At 48.4% G+C, this 21872-nt stretch overlaps 1 protein-coding gene and 1 long non-coding RNA gene across 7 annotated transcripts in view; one reads left to right on the top strand and one right to left on the bottom strand.

Annotated features, from left to right (window-relative positions):
* The window catches only part of LOC140898966 (uncharacterized), a 38218-nt gene extending 34503 nt beyond the window's left edge, over positions 1 to 3715 (top strand). Inside the window, exon 3 of the long non-coding RNA XR_012155170.1 lies at positions 3522 to 3715. This is a non-coding gene — a long non-coding RNA (uncharacterized lncRNA). The remainder of the gene's footprint in view (positions 1 to 3521) is intronic.
* Positions 1588 to 21872, bottom strand: part of LOC140898958 (acyl-CoA dehydrogenase family member 11-like) — a 30152-nt gene continuing 9867 nt past the window's right edge. For 2 of the 6 annotated variants that reach the window (XM_073313605.1, XM_073313603.1), the window contains 11 exons: positions 20694 to 20811; positions 19560 to 19702; positions 19269 to 19418; positions 18719 to 18813; positions 15481 to 15580; positions 14032 to 14172; positions 11650 to 11742; positions 10610 to 10717; positions 5413 to 5584; positions 5042 to 5108; positions 1588 to 4713 (listed from right to left, as the gene is read on the bottom strand). In XM_073313605.1, coding sequence (XP_073169706.1) covers positions 4587 to 4713; positions 5042 to 5108; positions 5413 to 5584; positions 10610 to 10717; positions 11650 to 11742; positions 14032 to 14172; positions 15481 to 15580; positions 18719 to 18813; positions 19269 to 19418; positions 19560 to 19702; positions 20694 to 20811 — 1314 coding nt within the window. In that variant the 3' untranslated portion in view covers positions 1588 to 4586. Of the gene's footprint in view, positions 4714 to 5041; positions 5109 to 5221; positions 5585 to 10609; positions 10718 to 10770; positions 10909 to 11649; positions 11743 to 14031; positions 14173 to 15480; positions 15581 to 18718; positions 18814 to 19268; positions 19419 to 19559; positions 19703 to 20693; positions 20812 to 21872 lie in introns of those variants that run through there. The other 4 variants (XM_073313604.1, XM_073313606.1, XR_012155159.1 and 1 more) reach the window with 4 other exon arrangements.

The raw sequence follows: 21872 nt of genomic DNA, 5'->3' as shown, positions 1-21872 counted from the left end.
GGACCTTCTTGAGGTCTAGGCTGTGGCTTTGGCAAAACAACTGTATGAATTTGCTGGTGCCCAGAAAAGATCTTCCCAATTAATAAACTAACCCGTGTTACCTTAACTCCCTTGAAGGGAGTTTGAACTTTGAGAGTGGTCAGTTTGGATGAGCTATTGCCAGCAGGAAAGTGAGTTTGTGTGTGTATGGAGGTGGGGGGGGGGGTGAGAAGGCCTGGATTTGTGCTGGGGGTGGCCCACCTTGATTATCATGCGCATTGTGGGGAGAGTGGTCACTTTGGATGAGCTATTGCCAGCGGGATAGTGAGTTTGTGTGTGTGGTTTTTGGGAGGGGGGTGGGGGGGTAAGAGAACCTGGATTTGTGCAGGAAATGGCCCAACTTGATTGTCATGCACATTGTGTGGACAGTTGTCACTTTGGATGGGCTATCACCAGCAGGAGAGTGAATTTGTGTGGGGGGGTGGAGGGCAAGAAAACCTGGATTTGTGCTGGAAATGGCCCAACTTGATGATCACTTTAGATAAGCTATTACCAGCAGGACAGTGGGGTGGGAGGAGGTATTGTTTCATATTCTCTGTGTGTATATAAAGTCTGCTGCAGTTTCCACGGTATGCATCCGATGAAGTGAGCTGTAGCTCACGAAAGCTCATGCTCAAATAAATTGGTTGGTCTCTAAGGTGCCACAAGTACTCCTTTTCTTTTTGCGAATACAGACTAACACGGCTGTTACTCTGGAACCTGTCCCTTGAAGGTGTTTACCCCAGATGTCTGATCTCCACCATTCTTTCATTTCCTGTTGGCTATTCATAACAACCCCTTTCATTTGACTCTGTGTAGTCAGACAGAATATCAAGCAGATAAACTGCAGTACATATATTCATACAAAATAATACAGCTATTTCCCTTGTTTTCCACAGTAATGATACCTATGTGTCTGCTTTGATGGTGTTTTACTGATTTTTAACCTAAAACTGGAAACCTTATGTCCTGTGTACTGCAGTACCATTAAGGCACATGTGCAAGGGAAATGAATGAGCTCTAATGAGGACAAAGATTATTTTCCTTTACCAGTAGGAAGCAACTTTCTCATTCTGGGAGCCTGGAGCAAGATTCATACTGAAGTAACTTGTCTCATCCCACAGTAGCTTTTGTAGAGTAGCTTCCTGGAACTAGACTGACATTAGTGTTGGTGCCCTTCTGAGGCTTTGAATAACTCAGCAACAAGTGACTATCAGAGAAGGCATAGAACCCTCCTGGCTACAGTTTGTTGTTACCTATGTCATTGGCGAAGGAACAGCATGTCTTTGGTAACAATAGTTAACTGTATTTAGCGATACAGTCACTGGGCTGGGTAAGGCAATGAGCATACTGCATGTCACTGTAATTTTTGGGTGGGGGTAAAAGGCTATCGTAGTTGCAGTGTATTTATGATTCCTTCCCCACATCTGCCCTCTTTATAAGTTGAAGTTCAGTTCAACAGGGAGTTCCACTTACCTGGTATGGAGAGGGGACCTGCTCTGTCTCATTTAAATGTTGAGCACTAGATGTACTTTAAAAAGACAAATGCATGTGTATTTAACTGTTTCCCAATTCCTTTATTGCAGAATAGCCAAATCACTCAACCATCTTGTTCAAAGAAATGGTTTCACATTTTAAGTTGTTTGCACTGATTATAAAAAAAATTACAACCGAAATGTAAGATCTAAGCAATTTTATCAGCTACGTTATGTATTTGATCTCACCGAAGATGGATTTTTTAATGACATATAGAGATAAGTCTGGCTCAGTACTGTACCTTAACAATTCAACTTCTAATACACTAAGGCATGGTCTACACTACAGAGGCAGCTTACGTCGACCCAACTCTGTAATCTACTAAGCTACAATGTAGCTTGCACCGATGTAACTCGCCGACTACAGCGACTTAATAATTCCACTTTCACAAGAGGCATAGCGCTTAAGTCAATGTAGTTTGACCAGTGCCCCCCCCAAAAGGCTTTATGGAAATATACTTATGAATGTATATATGACATAACTAGAATATGTTTTATGCTACATATGCCATGTAACATATCTCTGTAAAGGTTATGATCTACTGAATCTATTAATCCTATTTGTATGCAGGTATCATTTTTGTGTTCGAAGTTATGAATATTGGGTGTGTACTGGCTTGATTTTTAAGTAGCCTTTGTAAAGCATTTAGTCAGCTTCTTGAGAAAGGTATGTGCAAATTAAGTGCCCAATCAAGAAGCACTTAAGGGACAATGGATCTTGGAATGCTCCAATCCACATAAGAAGTCTACTTGAGGATGTTCAAGATAGCATGTGATCCATGGCTGCTACCTGTAAGTTCTAAGTCATGCATGGACATGTGACTGGCCCATGTGACTCCGCAACTCCATTTTGTAGCTGGATTCTACACAGGGGGAGGGAGGGGTGTCCACTTAGAGGAGAAAGTCTATTAAAACCCCTGGGAGACCCCTCCATTTTGTCTTCATCTGGCTAAAGAGATAGTCTCTCCACCCCCAAGGATACCTGAGAGAAACTGGAACAAAGGACAGTAATTTCAGGGGGCGTGAGTGATTGCTGGACCCAGACTACAAGGAGACTAGTCTGTAAAAGGACGCTTACTGGAATTGGTGAGGTTTTATCTGTATTCAGTTTTCTAGACATAGACTTGCATGTTCTGTTTATTTTGCTTGGTAATTCACTTTGTTCTGTCTGTTACTACTTGGAACCACTTAAATCCTACTTTCTGTATTTAATAAAATCACTTTTTACTTATTAATTAACCCAGAGTATGTATTAATACCGGGCGGGGGGGAACAGCTCTGCATATCTATCAGTGTTATAGAGGGCGAACAATTTATGAGTTTACCCTGTATAAGCTTTAGAAGCAGATTTATTTGGGGTTTGGACCTCATTGGGAGTTGGGCATCTGAGTGTTAAAGACAGGAACATTTCTTAAGCTGCTTTCAGTTAAGTCTGCAGCTTTGGGGCCCATGGTTCAGACCCTGGGTCTGTGTTGGAGCAGACTGGCTTGTCTGGCTCAGCAAGACAGGGTGCTGGAGTCCCCAGCTGGCAGGGAAAGCAGGAGCAGAAGTATTCTTGGCACATTAGGTGGTCGTCCCAAGGGGGTTTCTGTGATCCAACCCGTCACATAGTTAGGTTGACAAAGTGACATTGTAGACACTGCGTTGCTTTCATTGACTGTTACTGACTGTCAGGAACTGTCCCACAGTGTCCCACACTGGCAGTTAAATTGGTGCAAGCACTCCAGGTGAGGATGTGCACTGCCGACACAAGGAGCATCATGTGGACATGTAAAACAGATACAATTACTGCGGTGGCTGTACGTCGACATAACTTAGGCCAACTTCATTTTGTAGAGTAGACTTGCCCGAAGGTACTTCTCTGCATCAGGCTGTCTTGTGACACGCATGTCTCAATAGCATCAAGTTTCTATTTAACAATTCTTTGCGTACACTTCCTCACTAATAAAATGTAACCATTTCTTTCAGACCTATCCATAGGGTGACTGGAACTCTGCCAAGCACCCTCCTATAACCTTGCTGACTGATATCTGTCTCTTTTTGGCATTGCCTGAGAAAGAGGATCTCATCTTTCCTCATCTGGCCAGATGCTCAAACCATTACGTCTACTCCAGTCTCAACTTCCTCAGAGGTCAGTGTCCTATTTTCCAAGGCCCCCAACAAGAGGCATTCCCAGCTTAAAGTCTCCATGTTATCTTAAATCCAATTATCTTAAGTTAAAGCAAAAATTATTTGTTACAAGGAAGAAATTAAAGAGGAAATCACAAGCACAGCTAGCCGAAATACTACACAATGGTTAGCTAGCTTGGCTCTCGGTTCAGTTACAGGATAATATAAAGTTTTCATCTTAATATATGATATGGTCCTTTGTCCTACCCAGCTGCAATCAGGACCTATTACAAAGGACCATATCATATGTTAAGATGAAAACTGCTGAGTTGAGAAACCTAGTTACATCACAGTGTAGATGGGACTTATGTTCTCAAGTTATGCTACAGCCTTGGAGCCAGATTCGTGTGGCTAACGTGGCCAGTGGAGAATGCCCTTGTGGAGGGGAACTCTCCACTGACACAAAGCTGCTGGAGGCAGCATTGCAGATGTAGGGTGTTAGCTCAGAGAGAGGGGGCAGGGAAGTGGTGTTGCAAAGTTAAAATTCCATTTTATAAACTTTTGCGACTTTTGTGTTTGAGACCAGGCTTCAGATGTAGCTTTGGTTTTTTTCTTTGTCTCAGTGTAGAAAAGAATACTCATTAGCACTTCAGAGTCTGCTTATTAAATTCATGAACTACATTTGACCACCAGGTGTTTGCTAAAACATTCTAAGCACGTTTCTTTTCAACTCCTCCTGAAAGAGACTATCGGTGATACTCAGATGGTCATAGTCAATTTGTTTAGCATAACGCTAAATATTAAGCATACTATAAGCAAATGCAATTTGTACTGGATGCCCCAGGCGCTGGCCAGGATTGTAATCCAATTTCTCTTCCAAAGTGAGTTAGCTTCAACAGTTTTTCTCAGTTAGCTTCAGTGAAGTCATAGCTTTCCTTTCAAAACTGGGCTTCTCTCATAAACCAAGGAGATATCCCGGGAAGCTGCCTTGGCATCATAACAGCCAGCTTTTTCTTCTGAGTCTACTGGGCAAAGATCCTGTTTACACCACCTGAGTAGGGGATGCAAATAACTTTTAACCAAAGCCATTGTACAGACAATACCTGTTGCAACCTAGCCCCTAGTAGTGTTACAATCTCTAGAAAGGCATGCTGTGGACAGACAATTCCCAGGAACATCATGGAGTGGATTGATCAGATTTCACTGATACCACAGCAGGACTGTTACTTGTCTCCATCAGCAGCGGATGTTGAGCTCTGGGTCTGTCTCAGTACAAGGGGTGACTGACTACTAAAAAGGGATTGGATCACATTAGCCTGCTGAATATACCTAGGGGATCTACTTGGAAGAAAGGGGCTGGAGAAAGGGGTTCTCTTTACCTCTGAGCTGCGTAGGTGTCTGTGGAGCAGGCGTCAGGCCCGGCTGCGTGTTCGAGTAAGAGAGCCCCTACAAAAAGCACACATCAGGTATAAATGTTTCCAGACTCCCATCCCGATGGCAAAGTGTAATGGAAGGGTCAGGTGTTCCTTACTCCAGCACAGCATCTTGCTGGTTCATACCTGAATCTGCTTCTGCTCGAAAAGGAGGCAGTGACCAGCATTCTTTACACCAGCACTGTTCAACAACATTTGAAAACCAATCTCCTCCAGCTGAAACCTACTCCAGCATCCCTGAAACTGAACATCCCAGGACTAATTCAGAGTCATTTTGGAGTCTCTGCAGGGGATTGTTTGTCAGTTCTCTCCATTACCTGTGTAGATCCTTGCCAGAGTGTAGGCAAAGTCTCTTGCTGCTAGCTCCATTGCAACTGCCCCCTTGGAGCCAACTCTTTGAGTGAACTGGCCAAGCCTGTTGAGAGCATCCTGAAGTAGCTGCACAGAAGATTCCAGTTCTGAAATGCTGGAAGCCAGCTCTAGCTTCCCCTGCAAAGAAAGGAGTTACAGGAAAAGTTATCGAGTGCCTCCTGTAGGGAAACATAGCTGCTGAAATCCTAATGAAAGAGATCAAACCACTGCAATTCTCGCTGAGGCTTCCACAGGGAAGCTAATACCACGCCAGCCAACACTGACAGAACGCTGCTCAGCTGCACTCAGGAGAACATTGTTTGAAGGAAACTTGCAGCATTAGTTTAATAACTGAAAAACACGGTGAGCTAGATCCACCATGCTGGCATTCCAGCAAGATGTGGAGACCAACTCATGTACACGCTACCCTGTAATTACATATCTGTATCAGGCAGAAATTATACATGCCGATCACCACTGCATTTGATCTGTCTTACATCCAAATATTTCCACTTTCATGAAGATGTTAGAGCTGTGCTCAGCATGTGACTGCAGCTACAGCTCCCCTTGAGTTAAAAGGCAGGTTTGAAGAATCCATCCCTTACGAGCCACATATATGTGGGAAAGCCCAAAGCAGCTGGCCTGTGCTCAACTCCCTGAGCATAGACGGCAGAGCTCTGGTTGTTCCAAGGGACTTTGCTGGCTCCTCTGATTAAGCTGCTATTTCCCCAGTGGCCTAGCTGTATTGTGGAAAACATGACAGAAGGTCAGCGGTGAGAGCCTAATACCACTCTACACTGGCTTCCTGTTAATAATACAGTGTGCTCATTGCTGCCTAGGTGTGTGAGATCGAGTGTAGCCTTTAATCTGGGTTTCCCATGCTGTCGCATGATGAGGTCTCAGAAGGGCTCTTGATTCACGTTACATGTATTTGAATCCAATATATAAATGTCATTAGAACATCACTACGCCATATTAATGAGACTGAGTTTCGATCTGCATTTCCATTGTCATTGGGTTGAAAAACTTGCAGTGTGTGTGTGTGAAATCCTGGCCCCTTTGAAGGCAATGGGTGATTTGACATGGATCTTAGTGAAGCCAAGATTTCACACTGGGTCTCGGCCCAAGCGTCTGGGGTGCTATGTTTTACAGAACTGTACATCTTTACCCCAGTTGTTCTGCAATTTGTGCTTCTCTGCTGTAGTACAATATGACTGAAGGGTTACAATGGTTAGATATGCAAAGAGGAGCCGGTATTTTAGAGTAGCATTTTGTAGAAGCAAAAACAACGAGGAGTCCTTGTGACACCTTAGAGCCTAACAAATTTATTTGGGCATAAGCGTTCATGGGCTAGAACACACTTCATCAGATGCATGGACTGGAAAATACAGTAGCAGGTATATATACATAGTACATGAAAAGATGGGAGTTGCCTTACCAAGTGGGGGGTCAGTCTAACAAGACAATTCAATTAACCGTAGAATACCAAGGGAGGAAAAATCACTTTTGTAGTGGTAATGAGGGTGGCCCATTTCAAACAGTTGACAAGAAGGTGTGAGTAACAGTAGGGGGAAATTAGTATGGGGAAATTAGTTTTTGTAATGACCCATCCACTCCCAGTCTTTATTCAGGCCTAATTTGATGGTGTCCAGTTTGCAAATTAATTCCAGTTCTGCAGTTTCACATTGGAATCTGTTTTTGAAGTTTCTTTGTTGAAGAATTGCCACTTTTAAGTCTGTTATTGAGTGACCAGGGAGATTGAAGTGTTCTCCTACTGGTGAGCTGTAGCTCACGAAAGCTTATGCTCAAATAAATTGGTTAGCCTCTAAGGTGCCACAAGTACTCCTTTTCTTTTTGGTTTTTGAATGTTATAATTCCTGATGTCAGATTTATGTCCATTTATTCTTTTGCGTAGAGACTGTCTGGTTTGGCCAAAGTACATGGCCGAGGGACATTTCTGGCACATGATGGAATATATCACTGCGGGAAGGGATGTGCTGACCGCCGCTTCCTGCAGCTCCCATTGACCATGGAATGGCAAACTGTGGCCACTTGGAGCTGCGGGGGGGGGGGCGTGCCTGCTACAGCTCACTTCATTGGATACATTCAGTGGAAAATACAGTGGGGAGATCTTATATACACAGAGAACATGAAACAATGGGTGTTACCATACACACTGTAATAAGAGTGATCAGGTAAGGTGAGCTATTACCAGCAGGAGAGAAAAAAAATCCACAGTGGCCAGGATGGTGTTTTCAGGAAGATCACCGATGGATTGTAGTTTCCTCAGGAAGTCAGTGGTGTCTCTAAGATAGCTGTGAGTGCTGGTAGCGTAGGGCCTGAGGAGGGAGTCTACATAGCCAGACAATCCTGCTGTCAGGGTGCCAATGCCTGAGATGATGGGGCATCCAGGATTTGCAGGTTTATAGATCTTGGGTAGCAGATAGAATGCCCCTGGTCGGGGTTCTAGGGGTATGTCTGTGCGGATTTGTTCTTATGCTTCTTCAGGGAGTTTCTTGAGCAGATGGTGTAGTTTCTTCAGATTGACAGCGCCAGAAGAGTACCCAGAGTTACCTACTACACGACAGGCCCAACAAAGAAAATAACAGAACGCCACTAGCCGTCACCTTCAGCCCCCAACGAAAACCTCTCCAACACATCATCAAGGATCTACAACCTATCCTGAAGGATGATGCATCACTCTCACAGATCTTGGGAGACAGTCTGTTCCTTACAGACAGCCCCCCAACCTGAAGCAAATACTCACCAGCAACCACGCACCACACAACAAAAACTCTAACCCAGGAACCTATCCTTGCAACAAAGCCCATTGCCAACTGTGTCCACATATCTATTCAGGGGACACCATCATAGGGCCTAATCACATCAGCCACGCTATCAGAGGCTCGTTCACCTGCACATCCACCAATGTGATATATGCCATCATGTGCCAGCAATGCCCCTCTGCCATGTACATTGATCAAACTGGACAGTCTCTACGTAAAAGAATAAATGGACACAAATCAGACGTCAAGAATTATAATGTTCAAAAACCAGTTGGAGAACACTTCAATCTCTCTTGTCACTCGATTACAGACCTAAAAGTGGCAATTCGTCAACAAAAAAACTTCAGAAACAGACTCCAATGAGAGACTGCTGAATTGGAATTAATTTGCAAACTGGATACAATTAACTTAGGCTTGAATAAAGACTGGGAGTGTCATTACACAAAGTAAAACTATTTCCCCTTGTTTATTTTCCCTCCTACTGTTCTTGTCAACTGCTGGAAATGGCCCACCTTGATTATCACTACAAAAGGTTCCCCCTGCCGGCCCACTCTCCTGCTGGTAATAGCTCACCTTTCCTGATCACTCTTGTTACAGTCTGTATGGTAACACCCATTGTTTCATGTTCTCTGTGTATATAAAATCTCCCCACTATATTTTCCACTGAAGGCATCTGATGAAGTGAGCTGTAGCTCACAAAAGCTTATGGTGTAATAAATTTGTTAGTCTCTAAGGTGCCCAAAGTACTCCTTTTCTTTTTACGGCTACAGACTAACATGGCTGCTACTCTGATTCCCAGCAATGTTCCTTCCTCCAGAGATGCCCCTCGGAGTGGATTCCAACTCCTATAGACAACTACGTGAGGGATGGAGCTAAACCAAATGGTACCGGGTAGCAAGAGAGGCAGTAACAATAGGGAACAAGACTTGTGCCTAGAATGGTAACAATCCATTACTTTTATGGAGGTTAAACTATCTCCCTGAAAGGCGGGTGTCACATGCTGGCTGGCCCTTTAACAGACGTCTTCAGCCTTGCCTGTGAGGTAGAAGTTATCGCCCAGCTGATTCTGATCTGGGAACTTCACTACAACTAGTGACCCCTGCTGTGAAAAGGTCAGAGTGGACTGCAGAGGAAGGAGCTCCCTCTCCCTGGGAAGGCCCTGGGGAAGGCAGGCTGAAGTGACAGTCTGGAAGTAGGGAGGTCCCTAGCAGAAGTGGCCGGGGTCCCCAGGAGGGGAGGCAGCGTGGAACCTGCAGGGGAAGCACTGTGGGAGGGGAGGCTGTGCTCTGCTGAAGAAGTGCACAGGGCCCCGGAGCAGGGAACTGCAGCAGAGCCCAGGAGGGGCAGAAGAATCTTTGTTTGGATGTTTATTGGAATTTTCACTTGGACTTTCATTACCTTGGAAGGGGACTGACCCTAAGAGGTGACCTGGCTGGAGGGCTAGGCCATGGAAGATGAAGACAGAAACAGGCCATCACAGGTCAAAGTGGTAGTCCACAGGTGGCATGAAAGGTGAAGATCTCTGCAGCCCCACACTCTGATGCCAGGGAGTGGTATGACAGTGAGTGGAAACAGTGGGTAATATAAAGACAACCCAAAATAAACCCAATTTTTAGAGGCCAGGAGAGTTGGGGCACTGGCAGCTCAGAAACAGGTTGTGTAACACCCATATGTCAAACCAGGATTTTGGTCTAGAAGCCCAGTCTATGCAATAGTGCTTGGTACCTGGATGCAGAGAAAACCTGCTGTCTCCTGACTAGACAGATCTGAGCTTGGAAGCCCCAAGTGGAATAAGCCTCGACAGGCCCAGCTGGCTGCAGCATGGAGAGATGCAATAAGACAGCCATTTAGCCATGCTTTGCTTGGTGTCACTCAAACCTACTGGAATAGTGTCAAATGAAATGCAAAGCTGGGTGGGCTTTTTAAGGGCTTCAGTCCACTCCAGAGAAAGCTTAGGGGCATTTTTCACATTGTTTGTTGAGGCTCTTCCGTGGGATGGCTATGCAGGCATGGGGAATGTTGACAGGAGAATTGGTTCAGTAAGTCAAACCTTTTTCACCACCTACAGCTCAAGGATGCAACGGATAAAGTAGTGCACGGTTGTTGAAACCAAGAGCCTTAGTTGGAGAGCTGTCAAGTCCCCCCAGGGTCTTTCCCTTCCCAAATCACAGCCATAAGAAAGGAACATGGGATGCCAGGCGGCAGCAGCCTCAGCACTGAGTGAGAGTCGGGGAGATGCCTGGTTGGATGCTATCAACTCAGCACTCTGAAGCCAGTGGTGTTCCCAGCAGGTCTTGCTGTAGGAGCAAGAAGCCAAGAATGAGGGTCCAGGGAGGTGGTACCTCTGGATGATCAATGTTGCTTCAAGTGAACAAACCTGCACTCCAGAGCAGAATGCATCTAGCACCTGGCCTTGGCTTTTGGTGAGAGAGCGCAGCACGTCAAGTGAGAGGATATTTGTCGTTCCCTCCCAGATGGTCAGCACCTGTGAAGGGGGAGGGACAGGCAGGAAAAGCAGCCGTTATCTGGATTTCTTACCAATGACAGGAGCTCTCAGACTGGTCTCATCCACACATCCCATAGGGACCATAGGTAGAGCTGTCGGGCATGGAGTCAGGGGAGTGGATGAGCAAGAAGAAGTGGAACTGCTGAGCCAGAAAGAGCCGATGTGCAGGGCTGGGGGGGAGAGAACAAGCCGGAGCTTCACAGTGCTTGCAGAACACGAGGTTAAAGGCTGGGGAAGGAGGACGGGGCTAAAGGCTGGTGGCTAGGCAGATGGAGTGCTGTGAGAGTGGAAGGGAGGGAGAGAAGAGGGCTGTGAGAGCAGATGAGGCTGAGGTTGAATGGGATATGGGAGGGTGGCATGGCAAAGCCCAAAGAGGAGACGCAGGCTGGAGAGGGAATGAACTGTGAAGGGAGGTGAGGAGGGCTTGTAGGGGAGGTGAGAGGGGGAGGCCAAGTTTATGGGAGCAGCCCGGGGGGGGAGGGGGTGTGAAGCAGGAGGGGTCGGTTCTCTAAGGGAGGGGTGAACCCATATGAGTGGAAGTCAGTATGTGGCCGACAGCTCAATAGCGCCCCTGAGCAGAAGTCAATCACGAGTGACAGGACAGGGAATGGCCCATCAGGACGAGAAGAACAATGACAGACTGGTCTGTTTTATCACAGTGTTAGAGCTCTGTGGTGATGTGGAGTCCAAAGGCAAGGCTGAGGGGAGCCCGACAGGGGCTGGCAAATGGGCAGAGAACAGCCATGACATTAGGCAGGTAGAGAAGGCCTGGCTGCATGAGCATACACATTTGGAAATCTGTCTTTGGCAGAGAGCCAGACAGTGGTGCAGCGCTGCAGAGGGAATGCCTGAGGGGCACCAAGTGAGGAGCTATGGAGAAGAACTGTCGTGCTTTGTTTGTGTTTTCTTACCTGGGCATCTCGAAGTGCAACTGGCAAGCCTGTGTCCTCCATGTAGCCCTGCCCTCCAAAACACTCCAGTCCCTCAGAAATAACAGCAATTGCCTGCAAAACAGAAAGTACAAGACTCCAGGATTTGAACTACAAGATCCAAATGACCCAGAAGGAGAAATTGCTCATGCTGTCCTCCATGCTAATTACCACGTTGCATCCAAACAGTTTTGGGTGCTGATCCTGCGGGGAAGGGGTTAAGTGGGTTATACTGACTCAGTGAGGCAGGTGACTCGTTACCCTACATGGACATAAAGCGATTTGGAGGGACTCTCTGGGGAGAGGATCTAAGCCGCAGTGGTTCTCAATTAGGGCTTTGTGTGCCCCCGGGGGAAACATCAACTCATCTAGATATTTGCCTAGTTTTACAACAGGCTACATAAAAAGCACTAGCATTGTCAGTACAAACTAAAATTTCCTACAGTGACTTGTTTATACTGCTCTATATACTATACACTGAAATGTAAGTACAATATTTATATTCCCATTGATTTTATAATTATGGTAAAAATGAAAAAGTAAATTTTCAGTAATAGTGTGGCTGTGACACTTTTGTATTTTATGTCTGATTTTGTAAACAAGTAGTTTTTAAGTGAGGTGAAACTTGGGGTATGCAAGACAAATCAGACCCTTGAAAGAAACCCTCTGCAGAAAAGGACCTAGGGGTTACAGTGGACAAGAAGCTGGATATGAGTCAACAGTGTGCCCTTGTTGCCAAGAAGGCCAATGGCATTTTGGGATGTATAAGTAGGGGCATTGCCAGCAGATCGAGGGACGTGATCGTTCCCCTCTATTAGACATTGGTGAGGCCTCATCTGGAGTACTGTGTCCAGTTTTGGGCCCCACACTACAAGAAGGATGTGGAAAAATTGGAAAGCATCCAGCGGAGGGCAACAAAAATGATGTAGGGGGCTGGAGCACATGACTTATGAGGAGAGGCTGAGGGAACTGGGATTGTTTAGTCTGCAGAAGAGAAGAATGAGGGGGGATTTGATAGCTGCTTTCAACTACCTGAAAGGGGGTTCCAAAGAGGATGGATCTAGACTGTTCTCAATGGTAGCAGATGACAGAACGAGGAGTAATGGTCTCAAGTTGCAGTGGGGGAGGTTTAGGTTGGATATTAGGAAAAACTTTTTCACTAGGAGGGTGGTGAAGCACTGGAATGCGTTACCTAGGGAGGTGATGGAATCTCCTTCCTTAGAGGTTTTTATGGTCAGGCTTGACAAAGCCCTGGCTGGGATGATTTAGTTGGGGATTGTTCCTGCTTTGAGCAGGGGGTTGGACTAGATGACCTCCTGAGGTCCCTTCCAACCCTGATATTCTATGATTCTATGAAGGGGGACAATGGTCGGGAAAGGTTGAGAGCCACTGATCTAGGGTGAGCAGTCATATATGGGGAGTAGGCTTGATAGGATTCTCATAACATCTTATTGAGGGTTTCTGTGTTAATAAAGCCAAACCCCTGGGAGGAGACAAGTTTGGGTTTTACATGGTACATGAAATGATCTGTGTGTAGAGCAGATTGGGAAAGGCACCTACTCAAAGGGCCACTTGGTCAAAACCTTGAAGTTCAGCAGCTTATAGTATCAACTGTGTGAGGTGAGTAACACCTGCTCTAAATGGCAGCTTCGCGAACCAGCTGAGCGGCGGAGAACCAGCTGAGCAGCGGGGACAGCAGAGCAGCACACAGCAGGAGTTTGCCTGGGACTGGTAAGTATCCGAGTCTGTGTTTGTTTGCTTGCTGAGGAAGTATCCGAGCGTGTGTTTGCTGGGGGGGCAGTGTGAGAGCCTGAGTGAGTGTCTGATTGGCTGCTAGCCTGCAGGGGGCGGGCAGTAGGGTGTCTGTTTGTTTGCGACAGGGAAGCCTGGCTGTTTAAAAATAGCCAGAGCTTCGCGAACCAGCTGAGCGGCGGAGAACCAGCTGAGCAGCGGAGATTGGATATTAGGAAAAACTTTTTCACTAAGAGGGTGGTGAAACACTGGAATGCGTTACCTAGGGAGGTGGTAGAATCTCCTTCCTTAGAGGTTTTTAAGGTCAGGCTTGACAAAGCCCTGGCTGGGATGATTTAACTGGGAATTGGTCCTGCTTGGAGCAGGGGGTTGGACTAGATGACCTTCTGGGGTCCCTTCCAACCCTGATATTCTATGATTCTATGATTCAATCATTTCATTGTTCAGCTAGCCTTGCAGGAGCAGGTTTTCCTCTTTCTACCCCAAGCGCTGGACGCTGTATTGCGGCTGCAATTTGTATTCTCCCTGTAACTCGTTCCTCTGTCCAGCCCGGGGTCAGTGACATGCTGCACAGAGCCCATCCCAGGCTGATCGAATGTGGCCACCCAATACCTGTTTCCCAGTGTAGAGCTTAGCGACTGGTGTCAGCAGCCTGAGAAGATGCAGGTCCTGCTCACTGGCCATCTTGGTCTCCTCTAATCCCAGCAGCCTGGCTATCTCCATGAGCATGAGAAAGGCCCCTCGAGTTTCCACCTACAGGGAAAAGAGAAGCAGGGAGCAATCATGTGCAATCCCTATGGGCACAGGCATGCATCAGCCACAACTGACCTTGTACCAGGAGAATTACGCTGAATCACTACCAAGCTCCTGAAAGAGAAACTTGTCCCACCACAGCGACAAGCATTTGCATGATGTTACATTGCTCGGGGCAAGAAGGGAACAGAAGGTTTGGTTGGGTTTGGGGAAGTGAGCAGGGCCATACGTTGCTGCAGGTTGTTTTTTGGTGATTTGCCATAACAAACAATATTTTCTCCTCTGATCTCTGTAAAGCAGAGAAGGACCAAGCGGCTAAATCCAGACCCAGGTTTGAAACCCCTTCCACAGCCCGACTGAGCCATCAGAGCCAGAGTGCAGGTTCGCACCCAGCTTGCTCCAGATCCTCAGTCCTGTTTGTCTGTGTATTGTTATTATTTATTTCTATTACAGCAGGGCCTAGAGCTCCTGAGCAGGATCAGGGCCCCATTGTGCCAGGTGCTGCACAGACAGAGTGGGAGGCACCCACCCTCTGAAGTGCTTACAGTCCCCATAGAGTTTAAATAATACAGCACCATGTACTGCACCAGGGATCCCACAAATTGCTCAGGGACCATTTTGGACATGGCTGAAACCCACCCGGGGGTGCTCTGTCCACCTCTACTGGTGGCTGGGTCTCCTGTCAAAGTTAATGAGCCAGCTATGGCCTTGGCTAATGGAGCTGAGCCTCTTAGCTCAGGCCGCTGAGGCTCATGCTTTGAGATCCAGAGGTCCCAGGCTCCATTACGTGCCCTAAGGCAAGGTATAGCCTGCACTGAGGTTACATGGGCATCCATGCACTTCTGTGAGGAACAGCACTACACCTGCCTGCTACCTACGTAAATCCAGGCTCCTGTAGAGAGTCTGGATTCCTGCTCAGCTCAAACCCTGCTGGAGTGCGTGTTACATCCCTGTCTAATATGCCATAGATCGATATTAGCCAGTTCTGGCAGCCCTTATGCCTAAGCAGGTTTGAGTAGGGTGACCAGATATCCCGATTTTATAGGGACAGTCCCGATTTTGTGGTCTTTTTCTTATATAGGCTCCTATAACACCCCCCCCCCCCCCCGTCCCGATTTTTCATACTTGCTGTCTGGTCACCCTAGGTTTGAGAGCAGCAGTAACAAAACTCCACAGAGCTCAGACCAGCCTGGTTGTGAACACCAGTGGTGGGCTGGCCTTGCTGATTAACAGCTCCCTGCGGCAGTGCTGAATCTTTGCCTTGCGTATGAGTGAGTGGCGAGCCAGCTGAGTGCGAGGAAGCCTTACCTCCAGCCGGGCCACGGTCTGCATGTGCAAGGGATGGTCCTTGATGAGCTTCCCAAAGACGACCCGCTTGCTGGCATACTCTCTGGCCAGGTTAATCATCCTAGGGACGAAAGGGCAGTCAGGCAAGGAGGGTTAGTGGCTGCAGCCTTTACATTCCCATATATATTAAACCCATTTCCTAACTTCCCCTTTGAGCCATTCACAGCTTGGGGTTGCAGAATAACCCCGCCATGGCAGATGGAAGTGACACTGTACTGTCAGCCTAGGAGACAGCTAACCCGCAGCAGTGCTCACTTTTCCCTATCACCCCAGCAAACCTCTTCCCGCTCACCCGCCTGTTGTCAAGTGCTGAAGGCTGGAATGCTGTTGCCTTGGTAATACTGTTTAGGCTGCTCAGCGCATCTGTCCTTGGACTAGCAGCTAATGCAGCCTGCCAACTGAGCAGACCTCGATGTCACTTATAAAGAGAGGCTTACGGTGACAGAGGCACTCGGCCTGGTGTATTGCCCTCAAGTTGCAGTCCTAGCACCCTGGCTCCATGGTTACAGGAATGCTAACACCAGTATGAAGTGTGCTGTAGCTCACGAAAGCTTATGCTCAAATAAATTGGTTAGTCTCTAAGGTGCCACAAGTCCTCCTTTTCTTTTTGCGGATACAGACTAACACGGCTGCTACTCTGAAACGTGGCAAGGAGTGGCTCAGTCAACAGCAAGAGTCTCTGCTGTCCCCTAGGCCACACGAAGGGTTAAGGCGAGGGACCCTGGCATTTACAGCCTGAGACAAACAACTTACCTACCACCCTGCCAGTTTCAGGACATGTTTGTTACCTCCCCTTGTGCCTGATATCTCAGACACAACATCCCTATTCATTGTTCTGTTAAACCATCGGCTCTTGTGCAAGGTTGGGATGTATCTGTACTAGCCTTCTGAAAGGTATCTGCGTAAATATTTAGTGTGTTATTCTTTTGCCAAGGCCAGGCCTACTTTGGTTTACAGCCTTTGGTTCAGGCCTCAAATCTGGCACTAGGCGCAGTGCTCCAGGCTCTCTCTCTGTTACACCGCCTAGCTCCCAGTTATTATTCGTGATCATGTTTAGGGTGGTATTGCCAAAGGCCCAGCTACGAAGGGGGGCCCCTTGTGCTAGGCGCTGTCCTGAGTAGTGGACAGTCTCTGCCCTGAACTGCGTCCAGTCTCAGTAGATCAGACAGATGTGGGCTGGGAGGAGGCAGAAAACGCCAGTGCACATGGCATGTTAGTGCCGTGAAAGAGAGGGGGCAGGGCAGGGGAAGGAGAGTAAGAGGTAGGCATGAAGTGCCGCTACGGGGAAGAGATGGTGAGGGAGGGGAAGGGGAGGGCTGGAGCAAACAACCAATCAGCACCAAGCAGAGAAAGTCAGCAAAGGTCCTACAGCGTTAACTGGAATGTCCAGAGGTGCCTGCCTTGGCGGCTTCTGCCCATGCCCACTGGAGTCTCTGGCTGGCTGTCTTCTCCCCAAGGCCACATGGCAGGGGTGGGGGGAGGCACTGCCTGGGTCCTAGCACAAAGTTTCTCTGTAGGATGTTTCTGGCCCCCAGTCCTGCCCCAGTGGATGCTTTGGGAGGGTCTAACATGGCTCTGGCATGTCGGTCTCAATGCCAGCTCAGGCAAGAATTGCCCATGTGATGCTGGCATGATCCTCAAGGAGGACAGACCTGCTGCAACCATCCCTCAGGTCCCTGGGGAGTTTGTCATGGTCTTTCCCTCCACCCCTGCTAGTTCACACCTTCCCACTACCTCCTGAGCTCCTACCCTGAGTGGATGCTGATGCGCCTCCCCCATCCCACCCAGAGGGGCAGCAGCGACAAACCCTTCTCTTGCACTCCCTGGCTGCCCCATCAACACCACTAGGAGAAACACCAGTCCCTGAACCACTGCTGGCTCCCCACACCCGCATACACATGCCACGTTCATCCCTGGTGCTGCTGCACCCCTCCCTTCCCAGCCTCACCCCTGAGCTCGTGGTGACAGCAGCATCTTCTCTCCACCATTCCCCAGCTGTGGGGACAGGAGTGGAACCTCCACTATCCCCCGATTTGGATGCAGCCGGGCTCACGTATTCATAGGTGGCTGGTGCCCTGTTGTGCTGGATGCTCGTCAATCTCTGACTGGGTCCCGGGGCGCTGCTATAACACCAACAGTAGCCAGAGTGGCTCAGGATCTAGCTTGAGCCACCACATGTCCTGCTGAATTGGGAGGGGGAGCAGCTGCCAGAGGAACACTTCAGAGCCCCTACGGGTGGAAGGTCAATGGAGCTTTGTCAATTTACATTTCTTCACCTGGAGAGCTATTGAGGGGAACAATGTACATTTGGGGGCATTCTTTGCGACTCTTAAGACAGGAGGTTGCCCAGCAAGTGTGGCCTCTTGCATAGGCTCTTTTCAGAGTGGCAGCCGTGTTAGTCTGTATTCGCAAAAAGAAAAGGAGTACTTGTGGCACCTTAGAGACTAACCAATTTATTTGAGCATGAGCTTTCGTGAGCTACAGCTCACTTCATCGGATGCATGCCGTGGAAACTGCAGCAGACTTTATATATACACAGGTATTTTTTCATATTCTCTGTGTATATATAAAGTTTGCTGCAGTTTCCACGGCATGCATCCGATGAAGTGAGCTGTAGCTCACGAAAGCTCATGCTCAAATAAATTGGTTAGTCTCTAAGGTGCCACAAGTCCTCCTTTTCTTTTTGTTACAGTGTGTATGGTAACACCCATTGTTTCATGTTCTGTGTGTATATAAATCTCCTCACTGTATTTTCCACTGAATGCATCCGATGAAGTGAGCTGTAGCTCACGACAGCTTATGCTGAAATAAATTGGTTAGTCTCTAAGGTGCCACTAGTACTCCTTTTCTTTTTGCATAGGCTCTGCTGAAATTATTATCTGCCCTGCTGTAGTGCCTAGGACCCCCCTATGCTAGGCACTTACAAACACAGAGCTAAGAGGCGGACCCTGCCCAGAGCAGCTCACAAGCTGAGCCAAAATTAGGAAGTCCTACTTGAAACAAAAACTGCAAACAGGAAGTTTGAAAGCCAGGATGTTGTGAGATAGAAACAACCTTCTCCTCCCACTTCCCTGCAGCACTTAGCTCCCAGATGCAGCCACACCACAGCCCAGTATGGCTCATAGCAGCAACGCAAAGCGGAGCCCCTTTGTCCGCCTGGCTGCTCCCCCAGGGGCCTGGAGATCCATGTGGGCTTCACCTCCTCATGCCAGCCACTGCTGAGATGACATTGTGGATCCTAGTTATGGTCAACATGTTGGCAATGGAAGCCACACCCCGACCCTCTGCAGAGATCTGAAAGCATCAAGGAACAAAGGCTAGAATAAATCCCACAATGAATCTTCTTGGGAGCGGAGTGTGTCCATGGGCTGGTGGAAATGGACTCTTCCCTCCATCTCAATCATAGAATCTCAGGGTTGGAAGGGACCTCAGGAGGTCATCTAGTCCAAACCCCTGCTCAAAGCAGGACCAATCCCCAATTTTTGCCCCAGATCCCTAAGTGGCCCCCTCAAGGATTGAACTCACAAGCCTGGGTTTAGCAGGCCAATGTTCAAACCACTGAGCTATATCTGTCCCCCCACACCGAGCTATCCCTCCCCCAATCTGGCTCAGTCACCTGAAAAATCTGACTTCTTGCCTGGAACTCCCCCCCATGTTACCATGTGTGTGTCTGCCAGCTCAGCGCACTGAGTAGGGGAGAGCCACCTGATCTCGTGGATTGCGATCTGCCCACTGCTGCCCTGGCATACCCGGTGTGCCTGGGCTCCATCCAGCAGCAGCTCAGCTGTTGGCACCTGCCTCGTCCCCAGCTTCTCTTTTAGCCTTTGCACCTCAATGCCATTCAGCTTCCCCTCCTTATCTCGCACCTCCAAGAAGAACAGGGACAGACCTCTGGAGCCCTGCACAGAAGCACATGTAAGATCCCTTCACTGCAGGGAGTTCTACATAGGCTGAAGGAGGAGGATTTGGCTGTGATGAAGAATGGAAGGGGAGGAAAACAATTTATCTGCCACCTCCCTGGGCTCCACTGGGAAACTAACCTGTTCTACACGTCCCTGAGCATCCATGATCCTTGCCAGGGTCAGCGTCATGTCTGAATCAGTGGCCGATGTAAACCATTTAAAACCGTAGAGGCAATATGTGCCATCTGGCTGCTCTCTGGCCACTGACTCTGTGCCACTAGCTGCAAAAAAAGAGCACAAAATCTTGGCTTTAGGGGAAGCATCTGTGACAGGCAATGCTGGCTTGTGGCTTAAGCAGCACCTCCTCAAATTGCTCTACGCTGTCAAGATGAAACAGGGATCAGCAACTAATCCCCTTCACTGTCCTTGGGTGAAGTGCAAGCAGGGTAGAATACCCACGCCTCCCTAGAAAAGGAGCCCAGCTAGAGTGTGAGCAGCCCACAGCAATTGCTCCAGGCTAACAGCAAACACTGGCAGCGCTGATAGGAGAGGAATGCAGCATGACTTATAGGCACAGTGATGCAACGCCATCAGGGCTCCCATTCCACCAAGAATGGCAAGGGGCGCTCTGTACCTAGGAGTCCTGCAGTCTTGCCTCACCCAACAGCATTCACTCTTCAGCTGGCCCTTTAATTTCTCCCAACAGGGAATTACACCTCGCCTTCCAGGATCCTGCTGAGGGGAACACTCCCCTCCCAGAGTCCTCTGTCTCCAATATGCAGTGTTGAGATTTCCCTGCGTGCTTAAACCCCCCATATCGCCAACATTTGCATGGGAACAAGAGCGGGGGACTAGCATTGGAAACAGCGTCTTCCAGAGTCCTCTATCCCATCACAGCAGATGCTGGCTGGAACACCTCTGCTGCCCGTGTTCAGGGCTGAACTTCCAGAGGTGGGCGCAGGGCATTCTCTGTGGAGGGTCAATGGCTCTAGACAGCTGAGTGGGTGTGTGGTAGTGGCCTGGAAGATCTGTTCTGTTGTGTGTTTGTGGCAACAGGACAGATTGTCAGACCATCTGTGGCGGGGGGGGGGGGGGGAGGAGATGTATGGCTTCCCTTGGTTTTAATCCACTGCGTGGTTTTGAAAACAGCCCCAGTTGTTTTACGTCCTTGTTAACACGACCCACTCTGGTCGCACTGGCCTTGCCGGTCAGCAAAGAAATGTGGCCCTACGGAGGCTGCCGCTGGAGATGCCTTCAACCTGTGACGCCTACCGACATCAGAGCCTCCTTTGCGTTCCGTCATCCACTGGCCAGAGGTCCAGAACTTCCTGGGCTCGCGTGATGTCAGGTGGCCAAAAGCTTTCGCTAGAGGCCCTGAAAGACCAAGAGACTGGGGGCGGGAGTGGGAGGGGGAGAGAAAACCAAGAATTTCTTGAGAGAAAGATCCAGAAAGGCCAGCTACACATTTCACTGACAACGTTCATGGACTCAACGGGGAGAGGATTCCACCTTCCTCTGAGGCATCAGAGATCAGCCAGAGCTAGAGACAGGACACCAAACAGGCGGACCAGCACTCTGAGGTGGTACAGAGAATCCTCTTTCCAGATCCTGGCTGGTGGGTCTTGCTCATGTGCTCAAGGTCACACTGATATCCAGATTTGGGGTTAGAAAGGAGTTTTTCCCCAGGTGAGATTGGCAAGGGCCATGGTTTTTTTCCCACCTCCTTCTGCAGCATGGCACATGGATCACCTGCTGGGACCATCCAGGCATATCCCACCTAATCAATTTCCTGCCATTGCAGAGCCTTGGGCACTAATGGCATCTCAGTGTCTTCAGTTCTCTCACTGTGACACACAATTTAGGACTGAAATGCTTTAGTCTAAGTAAAGTCTCCATAGAGGCGTCTCTGGGTGGTGGTGGCAGCCTGGGACATACAGGAGGTAAGACTAGATGATCTAATAGTCCCTTCTGGCCTTAAACGCTGCAAAACAATTGTCTTCACAAGCTGCAGAGGGTCATCCAGGAACCTGTCCCTGGGTCAGAATAGGCAAACTCTAGACAGGGCAGGGAATCTTTCAATGTCCTGAATCCCTGTGTGTCTGGTGACTGCTGCTGAGTCTCAGAAATGGCCCAGCGTATCCGTGGGAGAGGGCTGAGAGTAGCATTGTACAGAGATAAGATCCAGACTCCATTACACAGGTACACGTCCTGGGAGATGCTGAGCACCCTCAGCTCCCCCTGACTTCAGCACCTCTAGAGATTTGGCCCAAGAGTTTCCGCAGCAGCCTATGCACCAGGGTACAATGTACATCGCCAGTGCACAGCAAGCTGGAGGGAGGACAAGGCCTTTAGGATTATTTGCTCACTGTACAAAGGCCAAGCTATGCTGGTGGGCTCAGGGCCTGATTCTCCCCTGCTCTGTACCTTGTGTAGGCACAGACACCTGTGCAA

This window comes from Lepidochelys kempii, chromosome 15 (assembly GCF_965140265.1).
Source record: "Lepidochelys kempii isolate rLepKem1 chromosome 15, rLepKem1.hap2, whole genome shotgun sequence".
NCBI classification, from domain to species: domain Eukaryota; kingdom Metazoa; phylum Chordata; order Testudines; family Cheloniidae; genus Lepidochelys; species Lepidochelys kempii.
This window is presented reverse-complemented; position numbering and strand designations above follow the sequence as displayed.